Here is a 25,412-nt window from a genome sequence, read left to right as displayed (position 1 = left end):
AGCAAAATAATGACTATTTCATCCAATATATTCGACGGAATTAGTCATTAATTTTCTTTAAATGTTCCAACATTTAATACATAAAGTATAGGATATTGTAAGTTAAGATGTACCTTTTGTCTGCATTGAAATGTAAAAAAACCCACCCTGCAGTTGGCTACTATTATGAATCCACGAAATTCAACGCAATTTTGATTATGAATCTTAAAAGGGGAATTTCAGTTGGCAGGACGACATTATCATTTGTAGATTTCTTTAGTCTCTAAGCATTTAAAATTCTGGGTCTGGGAATTTGAGACGCTCTATAAATCATGTGATCAGTAGTTTTCAATTAATAATTCCATCTAAAAATATGCTTATCCAGATCCGTTTAATAAAACATTTTAATCAATTTATTACGCTAATTATCAGTCGTATATCGAATTCATAGTTTGTTTTTAGGCTGATACGAATGCAAAATGATGGATATGCTTGCATATTTCAATTTAATGATAAGTACGTACTATTAACATAGTCCGCCAAGGCGGCCAGAGTAGTCATTATAATGCCATACGTGAATTAGATATACAAACAGTACAGGAAATGCTATTGGGATGAGTAGAAAACACGAATTATCCGCTAACATGATTTCTTTTCTTTATGATACTTCCAGGAGTGTTTTTTTTTAATTACTCTGCTGCTCTCAGTCGGTGTAATTCAGGGAGTATTTTAAAATCTAGAATATAATGACAAATTTCTTTATCGTCGGAGGTGTAGTAAGACGAACATGACACGGAAAAGTATTATAATTCAATAGAACTATATTAAATAAGTATTTTAGTTCAATATAATAGTATAAGTATAAAGGTGATTGTATTCTGCTTTCGAAAAATATATTTTGGGAGGAAATTTCAAAGAATTCTACAACAGATTTCTTCTCATTGTGTCAAAATGTTTCTCGAAAGTTTTCTTAAAGTCGAAATTGGATTCTTCGTTCTCGTTGCGAAAACCTGAAGGAGATAAAACCAAAGTCATCTAAAAAGGCACCAAAATAAAGCCCCCAAATCACTCTGAGCAGAAATGGATGCACTTTTCCCCAGTGGGGTTCTCACGAACAGTAATAATTGCGACGATTCGTATCGAGTAAATATTTATCATATTTTCGATCTGCAAAATAAATCCGACTGCTGCTAAATTCGGTGACAGGTTTCTTTTCGTTTATTGCGACAATAATTCGATGACGCTGCTCCAGCTGGTCGTTCATTAGTGCGCCATCGTGCAGCAGTCACTCGAATGTCATCGCAGTAATTTTCGTTGATCGTCTCCACCCTGATCCGAACGGTTTGTAGGCCATCATTTTTAACATGATTATGGAAAATTCAGCATTACACGTCACTTTATCTGTGAGACAATGACAGCAAAAAGTGCCACCTCATCAAATGAAGATACAGAAGCTGTTTAAGCTTGTCAACATGATGCGCTTAATCAGCTTACAGTAGACGCACATCATGATTAATCCTTTCGCTGGCCCACTCTGTCAAGCCGTTCTTAACTTAATGTGCAAGTACTTTCCATCTTCTCTTAGTGGGCTGTGATTTTTGCCTCCGAAGATATTTAGCAATATCGCTTTACTTTTTATCGGCTTCTTAAATACCAATAACTGTTTAATCATCTATCTCAGAGAGAGAGAGAGGTTGGAGTTGGAATTAAAAAGGTAAAGAGGACATTTCGCATTCATTTGCGTAAAAAAAGGAAATGTTTTGAATAATAACGAATGTTACAAACTGCATGACGCCATTGTTATCATTAGTCATCATTTTCACAAACTCGCGTGCGTCAAGATAACCGAGTTTTTCACGCCTTCTGAGATACAATAACGAATTTCGAAATTCCATTTCTGTATCGTGATAAAACGCTTGCAATTATTTTTGAAGCAGTTAATTCAAACCAATTAAATATTTCTTGCTTTACTACTAAACGCTATTTTCAGTCCGCCAAACATGTCTACCCGGGATGGCGTCATGACTCTCATTGACCAGAATGATTCTGTTTACTTGTTTCCTGATGAGTTCCAATTAAAGATGAAACGTGCATTGGAGAAAGTTCTCCCCCTCTCCTTTTTTTAAAGGAAAACTTCAATATTACTGAGTACGAATGCTTATTAAATTCAGTTGTCTTTTAAGTAATTTTATCTTATGTTTGAGACGTGAAGCAACAAGTAAGCCTATGAAACCCGTTTCTAAATGTATTTACATATTTCGTTAAAATGCAATATTTTTTCCTTTTATGAGCCCAATGGTAACGACAACTAATGATTACTACTAATAATAACAATGATAATAATAATAGTAAAATAATCGCCATTCTACATGACAGTTTGTAAAACATATTGGATAACTGTGATGAAGTTCCTCCAAGTCTTCATCAAAGGATGATCAAAGGGAGAATTTCGGTGATATTTTCTAGGTGTGATCGATCTCTTCTAACTTAGAAAAGGCTCCGATGACTGATTTTGTAAAACTAATTGAGTATATTAAGCATTAACAGTAATTATACGTTGCATCAAATCTTTATCTTATATACATTCCAAACAGAGAAGCAGAAAATATGGTTGCATGTAATAGTATTCTTTTTTCTGGTTCCATTCTGTTTGTAGCTTGACAGTCCGAAGGAACTTAATGATGTTTTGGCCACTAATTATTGCCGCATCGAAACACATTTGAAAGCCTCGGAAATTGATATGTGAAATTATTGCTTGTAAAATAATGAATTTAATATCGTGTTAAGAGGACAGATACACCTGTAAAATGACTGAATTTCTTGTCAAGTAATAGATGTAATCTGATGCTACACCATCAGATTACATCTATGGAATAAGATGTAATCTGATGGTGTGGAATAAGAAACATTTCGTGAAAGGCACGAAACAAAAGAAACTTGATCCTGCAGATATTTCGGCCCTTCGCGAATACAAAAATCAACGAAAACATAAAAATGAATCCGAAAACCAAACTGCCTAACAGTAAAATCATTACTCGATGTTGCTGGGTTTGAACACCGGAGTGAGAACGATTGATTCAGCAAACCCCAAACTCTGATCCCTAGTGCCAGAAGAGTTGACAAATGATCAAAAGTTTTTGATCATTTGTCGATTGAGAGATCGATGTTACTATTGGGCTTTGGAGCAAAGTTTTTATTATTTTCTTGTACTTTTTATGCATGAATGGCTCGAGAACGCGTAGGATTCTGTGTTATTTATAAAACAATTCAGTTTCTTTTTTTTTTTAAATTAAAGCACATGTTTCTTGAAAATAAAGAACTTCTCACTCTGGGAACATATTTCTTCAATCGTGGGGTAAAAATCATCAGAAAATAATGTTTTTTTTTTTTTTTATGTGTATCCAACACACAAATGATGATAACCGAGAGCATCAAGTAACATGAGTGGGAAAAGCGTCAGATAATCCATGCTACTGCTCTAGGGATTTTCTAAGCTACTTCACGCCATGCGTTTTTATCCGATCCGGGCTCAAATGGGAGTTGAACCTACAGACTACTGGTTGGAGACACTATCCACTCGACGAACCTAGTTGACCAAGTTAAATGATTCAAACTAGGTTTGCATTAATCAGATTTTCATCGAATCAAATAACACACATTTGATTTAGAAGGGCAACGTTAATGAACATTTTCGCTGTTTTTCTCTCTTTGATTATCTGAAAGCTGTTTTGATTAAAAGTAAAAGTGGCCATTTTTTATAGAAGTTTTTTTTTCTTCGAGAGAGATTTTATTCACACCAGACATCCCAGAGAGAAGTCACGCCTTTCTCACCCCTGATTCCCGGTGATAATTCTAAAACTACAATACGAAAAATTAATTACGTGCCAGGATAAAATACTTATTTCCGTATCGAATGTAATGAAACAGTTTTTTGTGTTTGTAGCGAAACCGAGGTGACGTGATGTATTTCTAGGAAATGTACAAATCAGGTTACATCGTGAGGAACAAGCGTGAGGTTGCAACATGTTTTTTGTTATGTTTGTTGGGGAACATGTGAACAGGCTGTTGTGCGCAGGTCTAGTTGCTCATAAAACATAATTGGTTGGTTAAAATATGTCGATGGATATATAAAATATATATTTCGAAATTTTCAATCATCTGCCTAAGAGTGTGGGTATGGGGGGGGGGGACAATGCATTGATTCTATTTTTTTCTCCCATCTTGACGTAAAACATGTTAGCGAGTATATGAATCTGTTTTCTGTAAGGATCCTGCAAGCATTTTCTTAAATCCATAACAGTTATCAACAGCTATTTATCGCAAAGAACAAACAAATGCTTGTAATATCTCAAGATATTTTTAAAGACTGTCCGCTAGAGTGACACACTTCCTCTATCTCTCTCTTCCTAAAATGTTTTTAGCACTGTTAAACAAGAGCACGAAACAAGAACATGAATAATTTGAACATCATTCAAGTAAAAGTTTTTAGGAAGTAGAAATTTTATTTTTTTTAGAGAAAGGAAACAAAACTTCTGGAGGTGGCAAGTTTGTGCACGTGTGTGTATGAGGAATTGCAAGGTCATTTATCTAAATCAGTTTTTTTGGTTATTCCAACGATCAGCGCCCGCTTCGAAGTTCATTGAAGAAATGCACCAGTCACTGACTTTAGTGAAAATAATTCTTTTTTCTTTCTTTCTTTCTTTTTTATAGTAAACCCAGGATAATAACTAACTAAGATGATAACCACATTCACACACTGAATGCTGTTAAAGATAAAATGTTTTACTACTACGATTGGGCTAACAGTCTAAAGATTCTCTCGTCCTGACGTACTTTGACTCAAGGCGGATCCAATGAAGTTGTTTATATTATTAATTTCTGCATTATCTGTATAACGCGAACTGTTTTTAATGTTATAGATCGAAGTAATTTGCTCTCTCTCTCAAATTACAAAAAAAAAAATACTTGATCAGGAATGATGTGAAAACTTGTTTCAGATGGGCTTAACCATCCAGCTTTGAACTCCTCTCGATATCAGTCGTGAAATGTGTAATTCTTGCATCCACCAGTGCGATTGCAGCTACTGTCGCATCGACAGAGGACTTCTTCGTCTGAGTGAGTGAAAATCATGCACACGCGATATGACAAGTGGGACTCTTCGAAGGCAACCTAAAATCCAATCTCGCTGATTGTTAAACCCAAGACTTGTATCACAAAGTAAAGAGTCGATAGGAAATACTACACTGCGAACATTTAATGGAGTTATTACGATCTCCTTTACAGCTTAGACATAAAGCGCAACCTCTCCGTGCGTTATGTGACACGAACACAGAAATTAGCAACTTCCGATGCGCTCGGAGATGTTGCATCGGAGGTGTTCTTTGTTTCTCTAAATATTTTTAAACGACCCGAAAGAAACAATTAAGCTCTTTTCATGGCTGTGAGCAGCACACTTAAAGCAGGAGGTGAGCTACAATTACGCAGTGCGTTGATCCTGCAATAAAGCGAATTACCAGTGTGAAATATACATTTATGATACACACGTGTGCGTGGCGCGTGACTGAGAGTGATACACACACGAGATGTAACGTATCTGCTGGCTGCATTTTTCAGACTTCGGAATTACCGAAACAACCGCATACGCTAAAGGGCGCCCTCTGTTTAAAAAGAACACATAAAATAAAAGAGAGCCAAGAGGATGGGGTTTATTTATCTTCAATTGCATGCATTTTCGAGTAAATTGCTGAACTGGGGATATCACCATTACCTTGACCGAGTTCACGGGCTTCGCATTAAAGAAGCCAATGTGGTTATTGCACTATTTTTAAGGTACTAAAAACTATCCGTCTGAAACTCTCTTCTTTTATGTCTCCATCCCGGTTTCTTCTACGCATACACAGGTACCAACTCATTAGCCACAAATTTCCTGCGCCAGCCAATGATAGCGTCGGACCGACAATATGCAATTTCTCGTGTCCACGTACTACCCCCCACCCCCTTGCTTCCCCAAGGTTGATTTATGTTTCGACTGACACACATAATAATGAGCCCTTGGGGCGGCCCTAGCAACAACACGAATTCCTCTGGGGGAATGAATAATAACGATGAATAATTCCCAGCGAATCAAATATTAAAGTGCGGACCGCTGTAATGGCGAGATTCCGATTCTCTAATGGTTAAAATAGGAACGATTTTGTTTCACGTTCCTCACGCCACGATGCAATTCGATTACAATATCGTTTTAATGGTTCTTATTTCTGACCCGAAAGCTTTGGTTTCATAAGCTTTGTCCGGACCGTCACGTTGCTTGTTAGTTTAGAATTTAATTTCATTTCTGCGTACACGCTAAATGGGCAACCAATAACAAGTTGGTGTGAGAGATTAGTTGTTCTTTCTCTCCATGTTTATTCGAAAACGTGAGATGACGTTTGTAGATGCACAAGAAAACGTTAATATAATATCCTTTTCCTTTATAACTTTCCATAGACAAATGACACTGAATTAGCCTTAGTGCTTCTATCGATTTCTTCTTTTCTGTCATTTCTTTGACGACATTTTAAATGCTTAACAATTTCTAATAAAGTTATAATTAAAATTTATTTATTATGATGAACACTAAGAAAAACATTAGTCTCCATAAATTCACGGATATGACACGTAGTCCGGGGCTAAAAAAGAACTTCGTTCTTTAAGGATTTATCCCCAATCCCAATGAGGATTTAAATTTTCTAGGCGTCCTTTAAAAGCAGGGCATGTTATTTGGTCTCAGTCGGGCACAACGAGGTTTTCCCCTCCTGAAAACCTTTGAAATTAGTTTAGTTTGAATCATTTCCTAAGCAATGCGACAGGATATTTTAATTGCAGGTGTTCTGGAAATTTGTTGGTTTTGTGGGGATGAAAATATTGCTGCTAATAACAACAACAAAAACCTTAAAATGGTTCCTCGCATTCCACAGAGGATTTCCTAACCCGGGTCTTTCCGAAAGGGCAAGTGTCGAAATTCCGCTAAGATAAACCATATGAATTAGTACACATTAATTTGATAATTAATATGATATTGACACACCACCTCTTAAAGCAAATTATCGTCTGAAATAGCATTTAGATTCCACTTAGATGGCTTGAGAGAATTTTCTTCTGTAGTTTGAATATGACTATGTACAGAAAATGCCAAGGATGGGAAGAAGAAGAAAGGGGTTTTATCTCTTAAAATCAGTAAAACATACATTAAAATGATACTTTAATACATTTAATTTTGAACATCCACACTCCTTGAGTTGTTTTCTAAACTTCGTTCAAGAATAATCAACGAAAAGGCTTATTTTTAACCAGCGACACTTTTCTTATGGCGAAGGTTAGTGCGATGTACATGTCAGCTTGTAACCATCCGAAACAGATAAAGTTATAAACATTGTGTATCTACACAATGTTTATAACAATGGGGTGGAGGGAGGATATTTTGGTAAATTTACGAGTGAATCCATTGAAAATAATCTTTGAAAAAAAAATTCTTTTCAAGCCAATAAAAAAGCGATACAACACTGAATAACAGTACAATTATGTGAAAAAATTTGTATCCCCCCCCCCCCAAGGCATGTGTGTGTGTGTCTGGTCAAGTTTATATGCAATGCCGCTGTTCTGTTATAAAAGACAGCGTGATATACTCAGTTCCTAATCACTGCCCCATTTTTTTTTAAATTTAAAAATAAATAAGAATTCTTAGAAGAAAGAGGTGAAGGAAAACAATAAAATAACTACAGACAAGAACGTCTGTAACGTTTCAAGAAAAATAGAACATTTCGTGGTTTGAATATCATTTGGGAACTTCCAACGTGGAACGAATTAATTTCACATGCAAGAATTTGCAAATTCAAGTTGGACAATGAACCTGGAAATAATTTTGTCTCTTGAGACATTGTCCAAGCAGCGACTACATTCTCAAAACATGCCGTCTGGGAAATTACAGCTTTAAGATACTCTCTGCTTCTTAGAATCAATTCAAGTATATCAAGAGCCAAAAGTTGTGATACTTAAATGACTACTTACTCGTGGATAACTTTTCCGACCCAGCAGGTAGCGAATGCAATGTCGCCATCTGCTGGGTCGGAAAAAAGCGGTAAAAAGCATTTACAATATTTTTTCGCTATTTTTATCATACCCCGAGGATCATTCTGTTCGTTCAAAACTCAGTGAGGTATGAATTTTTGTGAAAGTCTCGATGGAAGATGATTTTCATAAACTGGATGAGGATTCAATTTGGTAAAATTTCATTCAAGTCCAGCTCATTGAACAACTGAAGCATTAAAAAGATCACATCAGCTCTAGTCTGCCACAACACTAATATGTGCTTCCAACGTGATGCACTCTGTGGACCAGATTTTCATTTAAAAATAAATGAATAAAATTTTCAAGATACTCTCACTGGAGACTCATAATGTAGCAACTGATACCATTCATCACTACGATGGCCATGGATGAGCTGCCGCATCGAGTGACCAATCAGTTGCGATAAATGTTTTGTAGTAAGAGTTGGATATATTGAGTGGCTGTTGAGTTGCCCAATATTGTACGAGGCGCACTCGCGTTCACATACACACAGATGTTCTCCAACATAATGATGGCATTTTGAAAACAAAGTTGTATCTAGTTACCAAAAATAAGACAGCCATCCACCTACTCTAAAGGTTTTGTGCACATACACGCCCAGTACAGCGACAGTTCGAAAAATAAAAATAAAAAAAGCGTATCGTGGTATGTGAAATTTTAGCCAATCGTTCGATATAATGAGAATTTAAGTTAATCTATCAAGCTGATCCACTTGAAGACAAATATTCCAAAGTGTACCACAATGAATTGAAAGAGACAGGCGACGTTGAAAATATTGGTTAGAATTTCTGTTTACCAACAAAGGCTATATAAAAGGACAGTATTTGTCTGTTTGCCTGTCATCAGATTTGGCATTCTAGACAGGATTCGAACCAAGATCTTTCAACTGAAGAGCAAATGGCGCATCGCTGCGGAGCCGTAGGACAATGTCAGAAATTGTAGGTACGCAATTCTCTATGTTGCCATAGAACTGTTTTTGGATGTGATTTTGCGGACAGATGGCTAAATGGAAAATGAACAATTTCCTGTCCGACCTACGCGGAACTGTTAGAGCTCACCGAGAAGTAGCAGAGTTACAAGCCCTATGCCCAACAGCACCTGGAGCTCACACTGAACTTAAAACCTTTACCACATCTGTTGCTGTAAGTCCTGATATGAATCCAACACATTTCTGTTTTCATTATTACAACTTTCTATCAACAGTTTCTCTCAAATCTGTGAGAACTCCAATATTGTCATATTTCAGTCTTCTAAGTCACTTTGCATGCCATCAAACGTCTCATTTTCCTGCATTTACCTGAATGTCTTTTGATCTTGGATCAATTTTATTTCATTTGAAATGTCTCCAACAAGTTTTACGAGAGTATGAAAACTACATGAATTTTAAATAATAGAAATACAATGAACACTTCATTATATTTTTGCATTTCATATTAAATTTCTCACGTGACTCCAAGTGCGAAACACCAACGAACAAACAGTTTATTAATTAGGAATATTAAAAAGAAAGAAAAAAACGGTTTAAAACACAAAGATGACTTACAGACGTAGACAAATCTACCGGGTGCGCCTTTACAGAACTGTTTGGATTTGTAAGATAACGTGACCTCCACAACTCCAGGAATGTGTCGTGGTGGCGTCTGTACTCGGATGGCGTGGGAGGTGATGAGCTGAAACAACACGAGACATATTTTTAACAACATCTAGAAAAAAATGCCTTTGATTAGAATTTTAATAATTCATTTTCGCTTTATTTCCTTGCATGCATTACCACACAGCACATTTTATTAATGAAGTTGTCTGGAGAGCTTACGAAAATACACTTTTGGCACGAGATGCCCAATATATACAAGAATGGGCGAAATTCGTGTCATTCAAATAGCGCAATAACAAAGTGCCTCGTGCCGCAGGTCGACTTTCGAAAGCTCTCGAAACTATCTACTTGATACGAAATCCTAATATGGATATTTATTTTCCTTCATTTTCGAACTTGTTTACTTTCTTGGTAAGTTGGAAGGAGTAATTAACGCTTACCGTGACATTTATCCTGTGCGGTTACAATATATGTGTGCAGTTATATTCCAGAAATATGCATTTTAGCATCGATAACAATCCAAACATACATCGGCAGAAATAGGTAGGGTAGTTCTCAGCTTTATATGGAAGCTGAGAACTACATTTGGACACTGGAAAATCAGTACCTTGTACCAAACATGCATCTTTGTCAGTAATTAAAATTTCAAGCTCCCTGAAAACTAGCGTGGATTCAATTGTTTTACCTGAGTACTGATGAGCAAATACATCTTGATGGCATAATATTGGAGGAAATAGCAGGGTTTTTGTATTCCTGAAACGTGAGGTCCTGTCTCACATTCCTTTCTCGAATCCGTGAACGCTGCGAATGACATTCATAAAAACAGATGTCTCGTGGCATTATTAATCTCCAAAGAATTCTAAACATTCCACCCAAAGGTGGTACAATTTTGTATGACCAAATCGACCGAGGACTATTCGCTATAATTAAGTTATTGTAATTAATACTGCATGTAATACATATTTTATTATCCCACATATGGAGACTAAATTAAATAATTTAACTGTATTATTTATAAACAATAACATAAATTATGTACAATTGTTTGCGATGATTCTTTTTACGTGAGATATATATTAATATAGTATGCATAAATGCATAATTAAAACACCGTTGAGAATACTCGATAGTATATCTACAATATGCTTTTGATCACCTGCATTTCCTATTGACTCGCAACTAATAACAGCATTATACGAAATGCAATTGAACGCCTTCTTTATGCTTCTCCAGTAACATAAAATGATCCATTTTATGGTAGGAACTCAAAATATAAAAAGAAGCTTTTTACCATGCCTGCCACTTTATTCCAAAATCACAATTTCTCAGCCTTCCTGTTATTTCTTTATTATTATTCTCTTGTTATCGTTCAGCAAATGGTTATCCAAGCTACACGTCGACCTTGATGAAGCACATTAATAAGATAACTTAAGGATCTGAATTCGAATGGCTAACCGGCTCTCGAGTTCCAAACATTTAAACACTGTGAAGTCATTTATTTCCAATAGGTAATATTCCGTTATCTCCTGGGATCGCAAATTATCTACTAGATAATTTGAGGGGGGGGGGTGCGTTATTTTAATTCGAATTTAATGTAACTTTATCTAGGACTTAGCCGACCATCATATGCAATTACTCCGTGACGTACATTATAAAGGTAAGGCTCGTGCTAGATCCGAAACAGTCCTTGAGTGGCGCAGTTGGTCTGCACGTGACAACATGAATATTTTATTCGCGTGCAACTGAAACTCGACCGGTCATGTCGTGATATTCTTTGTGTAGAGAACACACATGTTCGTTGGTTGCATAATATCCTATTTTCTTGATCATCAGGCGAGTTCCCATCGAAGTACTTTTCTGTTTCGATTTAATAAGATTACTAAAACTTTCTCGAAATAGTTGCAGAGCAAAATATAACACTCTTATACGCATAATTAAAAAAAGAAAAATGACACAAAAAAGATACGTGAAAAATGACTACAAATGCAGTATATTAATTTTTTAGATAAATTCTTTAAATAGCGCAAAGGATTCTCACCTCGCTCCATACGAGCATGGTGCCGAAGACCACTTGTAAACCGTCGAAGAAGTTGTCTCCTATAATGATAACGGTAGAACCTCCTGTCGTCCATCCCTCGCTGGGGCTGATGGCCTTGATGCATGGCGTAGCTGCAAAATGAACTGCGAACTTGATTCAGCAGTGTTGACAAAAAGCGGAACTTCGCACCACGAAAGTGCAAAGTTCCGGTTTGTAACAAAAAAATCAGTCAAATCACAATTTCACATTACTACTCGTGCGACATTAGCAAATGCGATTTATTAAAAATACACTCATGTATATATTCTTAAATACTCTTAGCACAATTTTAAGATAGGCGCGTAGTCTAATTGCGGGGCTTTTTATTTATTTATTTTATTGCTATTGGTGTAAAGGAAGCTTCATTATCCGTACGCCTGGACACACGCACGTGACATCGTTGACAAAGGAGACATGCATGCGATACCGAAAACACATTACACTGATGAAACCGGGCATTCACGCACTAATGCATGCAACGTAACCAACACCTGAATGCATGTCATATTCTGAAAACAGCGTAATTACTAGGCACACCATGGAAGGGGACTTTTACAAAATGTAAAGCGAAATTTCTCTTTGCTGTTACATTTTAAGAACATCACTTTATGGGGGGAGGAGAATACGGTTTCTTATAATGGAAATTAAATTAATAATTAAAAGTTAATGTTATTGGAAAGTAAAGAAAGGGTTTAAATTCTTGCATGAGATTAGGTACGTACAAGAACGTGCTCTGGACCTGCCACAACGGAAAATTCCATTGTGGCAATCATCGGCATCTTTCTTAGAATGGTCTAAGAGTTTGAGAAAAAAAAAAGGGGGGAGGGGGCATTCTGTAAAAGCAAGTGTAAAGATTTTTATTTGGATGGTATACCCTCAATAGTGCAATTTACGTGGAACAGCCTTTTACGGTATAATTTTGTACCTTCGAGTCAAAGAAATTAAAGCAGTTTGATGTGCATGAAACAATCAAGTGCGTGCTGGATCGTTACAAATAAATAACTGAGAGCTCGTTAGCTGCTTACAATGTGGTCATTTGATTTAGCTATCGGATCTAGGACGGACATTTAAGCTTCCATAATAATAAGCCGAAGGTTTGGGAATTGTAAATCAGAGCCCATGAAATAATGGTGAAATCTGCGAATAATCTGAAATAAAATCATATCCACGTGTGAACCCTGCTCAAGAAAGGTTATAAATCTATAGCACATTAGCACCATGGGCAGGATGATGACTTTTACCGAGGCATGTGGAAACCTGAATTTATTCTGTTGTAGAATAAGAAGTGGTTTTTTTTTTTTTTTATATAACTAAGGAAAGAAAAATATTTGTTTTGCCATTCCAGACGAAAGTGATAAAAATAATAATTTTTTAAAATCTAGAATAAAATAAATAAAATCAAGCAAATGATTTTTCATCTCCCAGCTAATTGAAAAATAGGCGTTTTTCCGAGAGCACCATGCAGTAAAAGTGAAATTCGTTTATGGTGTGTGATCCAAAACAGTCTTTAGGGGAGGGGAGGGATAAAACATTTCCGTTTCTATTTTCGCAAAAAACGCAGTAGTAAGAGTTCAATTTCGTATCTTCTGAAAGGGTTCAGTAACAATTTCGAGTCTGAATGAACTCTTTTTGTTGACCTGTTAATCCAACTATTACAGAATCGTTTTTGTGTTGTAGATTTGTCCAAAGCCACGAGACGATTTCACTGTTTGTCACAAGAAGTAACAGCAGATGGATTTTTTTCCCCTAGCGATTAAAAAAAAAAAAAAAAGTTTTTGGTTTGAGCTACTTCTCTTAGAATTTCCGCGCATTTGCGAAAGTGTTCGTTGAATAATTAACGGAAAGGAGCAAGAACGCGTGTATCTTCCAATTCAATTTGTATCACTAATGAACGTTTATGTGATCCACTTAATCGAACACAAATATTCCACTGCAAAATTTGTCAAATGGAACGCAAGTTCACTATTCCTTTGCCTTTGTGCTGGAATTAAAATTGTCGTAATGGACAATAAATTTGCTCTTCTCCTGTTAAGTTTTCAAACGAAAATTCACCACACATTTTCTGTCGCATTATTAAAAGAATTGTCCTAAAAACAACTCGCTAAATTTCTGAGTGTGAGTCGTGGTTTGTATTTCCACCAAAAGATGTCGCTGTAGTTTCTAGTAAGCTTATGCAGTTTCGGATGAAATTTTGTTTCAAGGCCTTTCCGCACAACTACGATCTCTTCACAGGAACGGCTTCCCATGGAGATCTTCTTATTCCATAGCAGGCACACAAAAAACACGACTTCTGTCGTCAGCAACAAATAAAGAGCCGAACCGTTTGGCTTTCTAGGCGCTATCGCAGCTAAAGTGTGAAACAATATCGGACGAAAGGAGCAGTCGGGGGAGGTGTTCACCTGCTTTTGATTTTCCCCTCACCGGGAAACCTGTTGCAGCTTCCCATTATTTTTAGCTCGGCGAAGGAAAGCATTAAGATTCGCCATCTCCCTCGAATAACTTCGATATAGGTAAAAGGGAAGCACAATTACCAAGAACTGCGGTATCTTAGCTACTTAATTGGAAGCGCCGAAGAGGGTTCGGCGGCAAGAAAAGAAAGGCAAACCTCTAATCGAAGTGTAAAGGAAGTGGCCGTTATCTGTATGCAGTAAGGAGGTAATCCTCTTCGCTCCCAGGTGCATTGTAACAACTTAAAGCTCCGTGTCGTTTTACAAAGGCGTGAAAGTGTGGAAAGTAGCGCCACCATATCAATCACCGCTAATGAACAACTTGCGTTAATATACCCTTATCCGAGTGCCGTCTCAGTGCTCGTGCTGAAAGTGAGGTGAACATCATTTGCTGTCTTGGAAAGCACGAGCAAAAAATGGGCAACACTCTTACGATGGGCCAAAGTAATTTAGAACGCCCGGCGTTTTTGTAAAGGACAACGAGGTACTCCACGAGCCATGACAATGTGCGGCGCGGGAGGTGGGATAATGTCTTAACAACATAAACTTGAGACCATTAAGCGTCTCGGGTTTATGCTGGGATGAGCCTATAAGTAAACATCACCTCTGATTTCACTTAAGTCTGGCTGCCCGTGAAAAAATAGAAAAGAAACACCAGCGAGCACGTGACTCTTTAATTATAAACCTGTCTTCTTTCTACACGCACGCACACATATTACGGTGGCTTTAGAGCTGACACAAAGCTGACTAAATGGCCAAACATGCACCTCGATTATTGCGGAAGATACAGAAATATCACCAAAAAAAAAATGTCGAATCTGTGATATCTATTTTGAAAGTACGATTCCGTTTTAATCACAGTGCTTCGTTTCTTTAAAAATACTACACAGACTTTATGTACTTATGGGGTTTTAGTTTTCATTCGCGAAATGTACACTACAAATGTTTCAGTTCCAGATCTGAGTACGACAGGTGAGCTGAGCGAATCAGAAACGCGAGGGAGGTTGGCACCTTCCTAAACTTGGAAACATGATTTCATAGTAACCATTAGGAGATATGCCAAATAATCGGTAGATGGAATAAAAGGAAAAATAAAATAAATAACGCCTAGAGTGAAAGAAAGAGCCTATCATTAAAATCTTCTTAATTTTTTCTTTTACCCACAGCATCTTGCATTAGTACCATGAATCTAGAGACCGATTTAAGCCCTCCTATTTTAAAGTGAGCCTTCACTTAAAATAAAGTTGGTATTCTGAGATTGGAACATGAGACTTATCTCTCAAATCACACTTAAAGACATTCGCAAACATCATACAGTGGGATTCGAGTCTGTGGATCGAACGAGCGAAGACAATATCTACTAGGTCTGCTGGCAAAGATGTGAGGCATTCATGTCATCCAAAAAAAAAAAAAAAAAAAAATCAAGGTACTCCACGTCGAAAAATAAAAATGAAATTTTCTGTCAGTGAAGAAACTCCACTAATACGACGAAGACAGGCGAGGCTGGATACACGATTAACGAGTAGTTGACATACACTCTCAAGGAGTCTTCAGGACACTATGATAGTACGGCATGATTATTATGGATTAGTGTATTATTAAGTATGTATTATTATTCCTAGCTTACAATCGACGATGTTCTTCGAAATTAATTTGTTACTTGTGATGACATTTAAGTCACCGAACCAAGTTTGATTACCTCCGCTCAGACGTTCCTGAACATTAAGAATGTCAATTTCTTCATAATATTTTCATTTTTAATGTTATTCTACCGCTGGTGCATTTGTTCACTACCCCCCCCCCCACCTAAAGTTTTCTCGCAACCCTCATAGCTGTTATCTAATACTCGATCAACTATTTTTTAACCGAGCTGTTAAATATCTTGAGCATTGTTTTCTGTACTACACATTTACTATTTTGGCTAATTTCTCTCTCTTATTCCATACATATTTTTTTAATTGGCTTACCCAATCATACCTGCTTTGCTTATTCCATTGTCAGTTTGCCCATCTTCACTAAAATTGTATCAAACTTAGGCATTACTTGAGTGAAAATGAAAATTCAGTTTAAGAAAATGGATCTTTGTTCAGGAGGCTTTGTGTAACTTGGCTAAATGCCTTGGAAACATGAAGTACAACAAACAGCCTAGATTTTCTTAACTTCAATAATCTTTGTAGAAAAGTGGTTGGCTGAGGCAACTCGATATTGGCAGTCACTGATTAGGTGTAAGACCCGTTGATCTATTTCTCCATTATTCTGAAAATGACTTGAGAGAAGATAAGAGAGTGTGAGAATACAAATGATGGTTCAACTCTTACCTCTCTTTATAGGAACAAGCTGAATACAGGAAATTTCTCAACTGCGTGGCAAATACTAATGTGAAAATGCACTTTTGGCTTTTACAACATTCACGTGTTGCAGACTCAACTTTTTTATTTTTTCCATATTTTGTCCAGGGACATTATTGTTCGTTAGACATTTCGAGAGCTTAGAGGATAAGAGAGAACAATATGCACGGTTTTCTATCAGTATTATTTTATAGGAACAATGCATTTAGGGAAAGGATTAGCTTTTCGATTTTAGTTATCAGCAAAACACAAATTCCTTGTGTAATTCTTTTCCATGGAGGAGAATAGATATGCTAAAGATTTTGTGAAATATGCCGGGGAGAGGCTTAAAAAATAAAACAAAATGAGCACTTAAATTTTCAGTTACCTTTCCAATGTGAGATCGCAATGAGAACAGTAGTTTGTTAAACAATAAAAAAAGCATTTTGAAGAGGAATCTGATGATATTAAACCATTGATAGATTTATGGATTCAATGTGTTTGATTGATATTTTTTTCTTCGCATTTTTTCAGAAATCTCATCCACGTTTTCTGATTTTTTTTAACACACAAAAAGATTTTTTTTAAAAAAAGAAGAAAGAATTTGGATGAATTTAAAAAAATAACAAGAATAACGAAATTAATTATAATTTTAATTATAATTAGTTTCGTTATTCTTGAATAATTATTCATCTAAGCATAATTTAACTTTACAGCGATTCGTGGAACTTTAATATAACACAACATAACATTGATAAGGTACATGCAGAGTGGATGATTTTGATATTGCCAGATTTATAGCAAAGTCCAAAATTCGAAGAATATCTCGGAGAGGGAATTGGCATTCTAGGTTTATATGAAATACAAGATTATTGAAAAAGATCGGAAACTAATAACGATGATAGGCAAATATCAGAGAGAGATTAATGTTAACTATGACTATCCGACTTTTAAAAAAAAAAATGTCTCTAAGAAAATTTCAAGTAAATGGGATTAATATTAACTCTTCGGTAATTTTAAAAAGTAGACAACTCTACGAACAGAATTCCCAAGGAAAGAGCAGCTCTTTTAAAATTATTTGTTTTTCCTTTATTTACTTGAGAAACGTCTCGCTTTGCTGTCATAATACTGACATCTTAGAAATAAATCGAAACCTGCTCTACAGACCAAATGCGTGACTTTTCTTAGGATTTTAGGCTTAATAAGGAAACTAATAGTCCTGAAAATGATCCGCAGCATTCAAAACAACACCTTAGAAGTTGGCGGGCCAGCATACTATTAATGCGGCCTGTTCATAAATACGTTAACAGGTTATTTGATAGAATGGCTTTTAACCACATTTTTATATTAAAAAGTCATTTATATCATTACAGCATTAGCATTTTCCGCTGCCACAAGCTTCAACACTGCTATTTTCAATATCTGGCTTGCACTTTTGTCCATGCAATAATTGGTAATGGATAGCTTCCGTCTATCTGATTCTTTAACTGACAGCATAAAATGACGAGCACCAACAGTAGGATAGGGCAGGAGAGAGAGAGAGAGAGAGAGAGAGAGAGGCACGCCTTTAAGAAATGAGTACCGCTGAGTATTACATGGGGGGAAAATCTATTGATTCTGCTAATTTTATCAGTCTCAAGTGAAAACTTATGACTGGATGACAAATAAGAAAAGTATAAAAACCATACCGACCTATTCACTAGAGATCTATTACCGGCACGCATTCGCGTGTATAGCTGGATTTTACTGCTAACCGTATGCTCCAAGTTAATAAAAGTCTGCATCTGCGGTGTGTATTGACCTCTGAGACCAAATATTCTGTGGAAAGAGTTGATAATGTAGACAGAGGTGACAAGTCCCACGAGATCAATGAGCCGATTCCCAGAGTTCGTGGAATATCAGCCGAGTACCTCCTACTGGCCACTACAGTGTTGGGTAAGTAAACTCAATAAACTGCGACACATATTACCTTCTTCCTAATCATTGGCTTACTACAGATGGTGGCAGAGATTGTGAATACGGTGGAAGCGTAATGTGTGTGCTAATGGAAGAGCAGAATAAAATAATTATCGTGCGATGATGATACACAAGTCAATACTTTTTCATCACGTTAGTGAACAACACCAGCTTTCCGATCAGCTAGGATAGGATTTCAACTGGAGTAGTGTAGTTTTTTTTTTGTTTTTTTTTGCAATCAAAATATCACAATAGAATACAGTATGAAATATCTGAATGTAACAAGACACAACATTTGATAAACAATAATATACTCTGATTTTTTTTTTTTTTATGTTTCATTTCCAAATATGCCGCACTTTAGGCGTAGCATTTTCAGAGCCACGCAAACCTCACCGAATTAAATGATAACGAGAATATGCGTAAACGTATTGACAAACAAATGTAAACATGCAATGAACAAACAGGGCAACGTTTCGAGGCTCTAACAGGCGGTCATTATTACTTGTCACTGCAAAGTTGTCTTTATTAATTTTTGATGTCTCGAGAGAAATGTTATTACATATACGTGGCCTTCATGCTTTGCTGAAGTACACGATTTTCAAAAAACATCCGAGTTGCTTGGCTTCTCGTATAAACAGGATTGTGTTTTCTCGTGTGCAGAAAAGTTGCGTTTGAAAGCGTGCATTCCTTTGTCTGAGGTTCTCATCTCAGTTTTTTAGGAGTGGGATTATCCTGACCAATAATCCACTTTGCTGCGCCAAAGAGACTTTTGCACAAGAAAAAACAAACTTTTTTTTTGAAGGGGGAATGCGAAAGTGATTTAAGAAATAAATCACTTTAATGAAAAGCTAGTATCGTCAAGTATTATCTTTATTTCTTTTAAAGATTATTTCTGGAACTACCGGTGCCACCATAGTGCAGTCGGAAGAACAGCGTTTGGGTATCCTCAACTGAAGGTTAAATGGCGTTCTTACGACATTAGCAGTGCCGATGTCAGCATCTCAAGAAAAATCGATGAAACTTAACGAGGACTTTTCGGTTGAAGGTGGGTTAGCCGGTCTCATGTAGGCAGTGGGATTCCCTTCTCGTGTTAATCAGGCATTATCTACGTCCTTAGAACACAGGCAATTAACAGAAGTAGTTCGCTCGCCTCAAAGCCTTGGCATAATGAAAGTACGACTGGTATCACTTAAGGATTCAACTCATGTGGTCATATTTCGCATGAAGCCAAAAAGTAAAAACGCAACCTCTTCGATGACTTTAGGTTACATTTATTAGGAGAGTTCCTTATACAGAGAGGATAATGTTCAGACATGTTTTTGTGGCTGTTATCAGCCAATCGTAACTCTTATTTTACAAGGACTTCTGGATAAGTTTTACATAATGGACAGAAGACCGTTCTCCGAATTCTGCTTCTGAGAATGCAGAGAATAAATAAAATTTCATTTTTCGATAAAGATATTTGACACATTTTTTTATTTATCCACTCAGTTTAAACACATTTACTTATACCTTCCTCCATATATATCACAACATTTAAGCTGCAAACATATCCATTTTGAAACATATTTAAAAAACGAGTTAGTTGTAATATTTCAAAGTTCGATTTCCAAGTAGGCTTTTGAATGAGTTTCTATTCTTGCAAAAAATAAGTTAGGCCTTCGTCCCCTTTATAAACAGATGTATCCGAAGAGGAACGTTAAATTGGAACCCACGTAAAGATTAGTACGGGTGGGCTAAGCATTTTTCATATTTTATTCATTTTATAATGTTTCGTATTCATTTTATACTTGGTCCAGAAACCCTGCTCTAGACACCAAACACGGAACTTTTTCAAGCCACTTCAGGCCTCCAATAAATGGACGGTGATTTCACACAGAGCGATGAGATTCATCTCTAACTTAAGATGATCACAAACACACTCATGCCCACGGTGGGATTCCAACAGCAGCCTGTCGATTGGAGAGCGGACACGCTAACTACTAGGCAATCGAAGAAAATGGTATCTCTGGATTGGAGCAACCAACAAGTACGCCTTTACGCAAAGTATTAACACATAAAAAGCAATTTACTTTAGAAAAATTTATTACTTTAAACATTTATTTATTTTTTGGTGTATGTTTGCTAATAATACAGGGTGCGCGTTTTGTTTCAGTAAGATTTAAACAAACAGTAGGAACGAGTAAGTGACGAGAGAGAGAGAGAGAGAATGGAAGTCGCGCTAATGAATTGACTGATCTTAATCCAGTATAGTTTTTCGCTGGAGGATGCGATTTTAATTTTAGAGGGAAAAAAGTGGGAGGGAGGGAATAAAGCGACGCGCTCTGAGACAAACCTCAAACAAAATAAAAACACTTTCAAGACTAAGTGTTTGCTAGGAAGCAGTGTCGAAAGAAGGCACTCACTGCGATAGCTGTGAATTTGTCTGAAGTCAGTCATTATTTAAAACTCAGAGCTTTTTTCTCTCTCGCTGAGAAAGAATTAGCCAAAGAAATCGGGAATTATAACGAATCCTGCTAATCAACTATTTATGCTCGATGTAAATCCCCTATCGGAATATTTTTAAGTCTCCAACCGAGAAAGAAATGCGCCTGCGACTAATTCGGCGCAAGAATTGTTCATCACCTGAACTCAAGAAATACGAGCATGTGGGCGTAATTCTTTGTGCGAAGTCTATGGAGGGAGGTAGGGAGAGATTGAGAGAGCGAAAACAAACGCGAAGAAAAATGTCGTTAGTTGTAAATATGAAATTAATTTCTTCATGGTAGTTTAATAACAATTAACAGAGCTGTTATTTTCCCCCCAGATGTCCTTCCTATTAAGTCTTGATAATTAAAAGAAGCTAAAGATTAAAGTGTGTGACAGTTTTAAGCAGAGTATGACAGTAAATATATCTGCATCATCTCTCCTTGCAACGCAGTTAACTTCTAATTGGCTCAGAAGAATTAATCTCATAATTACAAGCGCATTTCTCTTAATAAACTTTCGGAGTGCGCTAATTCGCAGTTTATTAAGTTTCCTACGGGGTTCTTCTTTTGCAAGTCCTTAACTCTAGAAACAGATGCAACCTAAGCTCCTCTTTCTCCATCCTTCTCCCCGCGTTTTCTACGGCCAAGAGAAAGTTGAAGAAAACGGAGGAAAGATTTTCAGAAGCGGTTCCCCCATCGATCGAACAAATGGCGACCACACAGCCCGCAGCTAAAGCCAAACGTCTTGAAACTCTAGGGAGTCAGTGGTGCCCGAAATAGTTTGACGTTATTGTGACAGGAATTAGCGCCACAGGCATTGCCTCGAGTTCCTTCAACTCCGAGGGGCTACACAGAGATGGACATCTAGTCTGGGGAAACTGGGCTGCTTCTGGCAGAAGTGCAGGTCAATAAGTGTGATTGAATGTCCGAGGGGCAGTACAAAGATGAGTCGGACTCGATTAATCAAAGCATGTCCTCCCTAAGGAGATGGCCCGTGCCTTACGCTGGCGGCGAATCAAGATGATTTTCGGAACAGCCAGCGAAGGATTTTGGGCAGAGTCCACGTGCTTCGAGGTCTACCTTTTTTATTGCGCACGAACAAATTTTCTGACATGAAGTCAACTATAGCGAACCCATAGAACGGGGAGGTCTCTGGGGGAGCCACCATGTTTGCTCTTACTTACGAACTTTGAATTTCCTTCCTTTTTAATGTTCCTCTTCGGATACATCTGTTTATAAAGGGGACGAAGGCCTAACTTATTTTTTTGCATGAATAGATAAATACACTTAAAAGCACGGAATTTCCGAGTGAGGCGCGTGCTTTTTTTGTGCGACTAACCTCCGGATACTGCGTATATAATGGAATATTGTATTACGTTCGAATTCTGAGTTTTCTCCAGCGTACTGATGAATGCATGTGTCCGCAAATAATAATAATAAAAAAAAATGCGTCAACTATAGCTGGAATTCATGTTGTTGTGGGAATCGTGGAGCAGATTTGAAAGAAGATGAGCTGCTGTAGAACCGGTTCGCAAAAGAGACAGTTATTTAGGATGGGGTGGGGTAGGGGAATCAAAAACACAATTTGGAAACCGGAACCAGAATTGCCGTAGATGTGACATCGTTCTCGCTAAACACTGGATCCTCTTTACGGCTGCTTTATGTAAGAAGATTTTTTTTGCTTTTTTATAAACTCTTTCAATTCAAAAGTCAAAATGTTCCTGAAACATCAGCTCAAGCGAAGGCTGAAAATTTTGCAGGGCATTATAATAGGGTTGCTGTTGATGGTGGTTGGCATAAAAGCTTCTTAATCCATCGTCTATTACAGAAATTGGAAATTCTTTCTAGAAGTGAATAGCAAGTGCACGGTTATGTAAGTAAAGAATTTTCTTGGGTTACGTTACGACTTGAAAAAAATGCATTTTATTTAGTAAGAGGAGGATACCGTAATCTCTTACCTATTTAAGTGCCATGAAAAATCATTTGTGCAAAGCAGTACTCCTGTCATACGGAATTTACTTCTCTTCGCAAGGGTTTCGAAAGCAGTGCTCGCCAGGGACATTAGGCTTATATGATACCGGCATTTATATTTCCGCGTGAAGGACTACTGTGCACTACTTGAGAAAAATTCTGACTAGAAATAACAAAAAAATCTGCTTTCTCGTAGGAGCATTTTTACAATGTATGGCGTGTGCTTCAAAGAATAGCACTCGTGGACGTTTGGTATTGGTTGTAATTACGATGGAAGCAACTAAGGCTACCAGACCAACTTACGCCTGTTAATTGCAGGTTCTCAGGCTGGTTTGCTTGCTTGGAGAATGAAAAATCCGAGCTTCCGGCAGATAAAACTCGTGTCATTTTCATGAGACTAAGTCACCTTCAGCTGAAAAGACCTTCCCTGCTACTGAGACTTTAATATGAAGAAATAGAACCATAACCCTGTGACGGACGGAGCCGAGTTCAGTTATTTCCGTGGGAGGTAAAAAGTAATTTTATCAGAAAAGTAATTCTATTAGATTGGATTGCTTTTATTTATTTTTAAACGTTTTTCTCCCCAGTTAATGTGCCGAGATTATAAGTATTCCAGATTTGAGCCACTGTCCTTGTATTTATGCAAAAATGCATTCAGATTTAATACCAAAAACTGTGTTTGTGTCAAAAGATAATCATTCAGGTGTGTTAACCTTGCATCTGCTGGTAAGTGTTTTTTAAAGAATTTTTTAAGGACAGCAGCTATTTTCTAATCACTGTTCAAAATTATCTGCAACTACTCAATTTATATCCAGGCTATAAACTTCGTGGTCCTGCCGAGATTACCTACCCATGGTACCACCAATGTGTTTTAAGCTTACAACCTTCTTTAGCGATGAGACTTTCCATGTAATATGCGAATTTTTTTTTTTGTACCATTTTAAATGGGTACACAAGATAATCCAGTTGATACTAACTTATAACAGCGTATTTAAATTGCGTATATTTAGGGGAAAAATAGTATATTTCACATATAACTTGCAAAGTGCTGTCGTTATGTATAAAAAATATAAACATCTTTATTCTATAATTTGAAAACAACAGTTTTTTTATCTCTGTTCTTGAGCTTTATTAAATAACCAATATTTAAAGTGTTAATTTCAACATTAACAAGTCGATACATGGTTTAAAACATTTCAAGCAGAATTTGTTATCAATCAGTTGAAAATCTGTCGTTTAACTTTGTTATATCCAACCGCGTTTGTACATATGAACCAATCCAACTCAGAAACAGGACGAATCTTGAAATCCTTGTAGTACTTACTCAGAACACTATTCTAATATCCCATTTTACTTTATATCGGTAGAAGCATTCATTTAATTTTTCCTTTAAGCGATTGTTTTTTATTTTGACTCTAGATTATGGGCAAATCATTCTTAGTGTTATTTGATTTTATCTCATAATTTAATCAAGCAATTCTAGAGTTAGAATAAAATTATGAAAAACATTGTATTCTAAATTTTTATATATTTTTTATATTTATAATTTTTACATGGCTTATATCTCAGATATGCAAGTAACATATTTTCGATGCTGAAAACTGAATTCAAACGAAACCGTTGAGTTTTTTTAAGTGCACACTCAAAAGTTCTCGTCAACGAGGATGAGCCCATCAGCTCAACAGCATTAAAAAAAAAACGCTATAAAATAACTTTTTAGGTTTTAAATTGCGAGTCTATATATATATACATGCGTCTTTCCCTTCTGGTCGAAAAAAATAATTGTGTTAGAATTTTTAGAATAAAAATTCTACAAGATGTCAGGTGAACTTACCTTCCGTGGGATCGAGTCTTTTCGCCCTTCTGCCGTGTTTGGAGTTATTATGAACGAACATATTGTCTGATACTGCCAGAAGAGGGCCCTCAACACTGACCTGGGTGGAAATGATAACCTATTCAGAATAAAATATGACAATTTGTAACCAATGGTTAGCAGGAAAAAAACAACAACAACTTAAATTGTCCCCAGTTTTCTATAAAACACTACCACACAGTAAATTTTATGAAACATGGAGAAAACATTCGTTTTATAGATGGTGAAAGGATTCGTGACTGTAAGAGCAAGCAAGTCTGTGGTGTGATTAATAACGTCCATTTGATGCGAATCTTGGAATTTGTCAAGCGAGGTAGGTTGAGTTAACCGGCCTTGGATTCAGTCTGGGTTTTCGTCTTTAAGATATTCAAGCTCTACCAATACAGCAATATGAATGGTTGCTGTATTGGTGGAGCGAGTTAATTGATGCAGTTGAATTGTTCGTGCTGTTCTAAAAATATACAAAGCTTATTAAATACTCTGTTAAGTATTTGATAAATTTTATTCAAGAACAGAAGATTCTCTCCCCTCTTTTTTTTGTATTTTTTTCCAAATTCCAGAAATTTTCTAGGCAGTATTAAAACCATGAAAATGATATTTTTTTTTTGGCA

General features: G+C 36.6%; 1 protein-coding gene across 1 annotated transcript in view; it reads right to left on the bottom strand.

Annotated features, from left to right (window-relative positions):
• Window positions 1–25,412, bottom strand: part of kn (EBF transcription factor knot) — a 302,267-nt gene that overhangs the window by 34,070 nt on the left and 242,785 nt on the right. The window contains exons 8-10 of the mRNA XM_090392953.1: window positions 24,763–24,880; window positions 11,718–11,860; window positions 9,629–9,755 (exon numbers count right to left, since the gene is read on the bottom strand). Of these exons, the coding sequence (XP_090249079.1) occupies window positions 9,629–9,755; window positions 11,718–11,860; window positions 24,763–24,880 (388 nt within the window). The remainder of the gene's footprint in view (window positions 1–9,628; window positions 9,756–11,717; window positions 11,861–24,762; window positions 24,881–25,412) is intronic.

The sequence above is a fragment of the Typopeltis vanoorti genome, chromosome 5 (genome assembly GCF_054136105.1).
Source record: "Typopeltis vanoorti isolate ZY-2024b chromosome 5, IOZ_Tvanoo_1.0, whole genome shotgun sequence".
Taxonomy (NCBI): Eukaryota; Metazoa; Arthropoda; class Arachnida; order Uropygi; family Thelyphonidae; genus Typopeltis; species Typopeltis vanoorti.
Note: the sequence above shows the minus strand (reverse complement) of the source record. Positions and strands in the feature narration are given on the sequence as shown.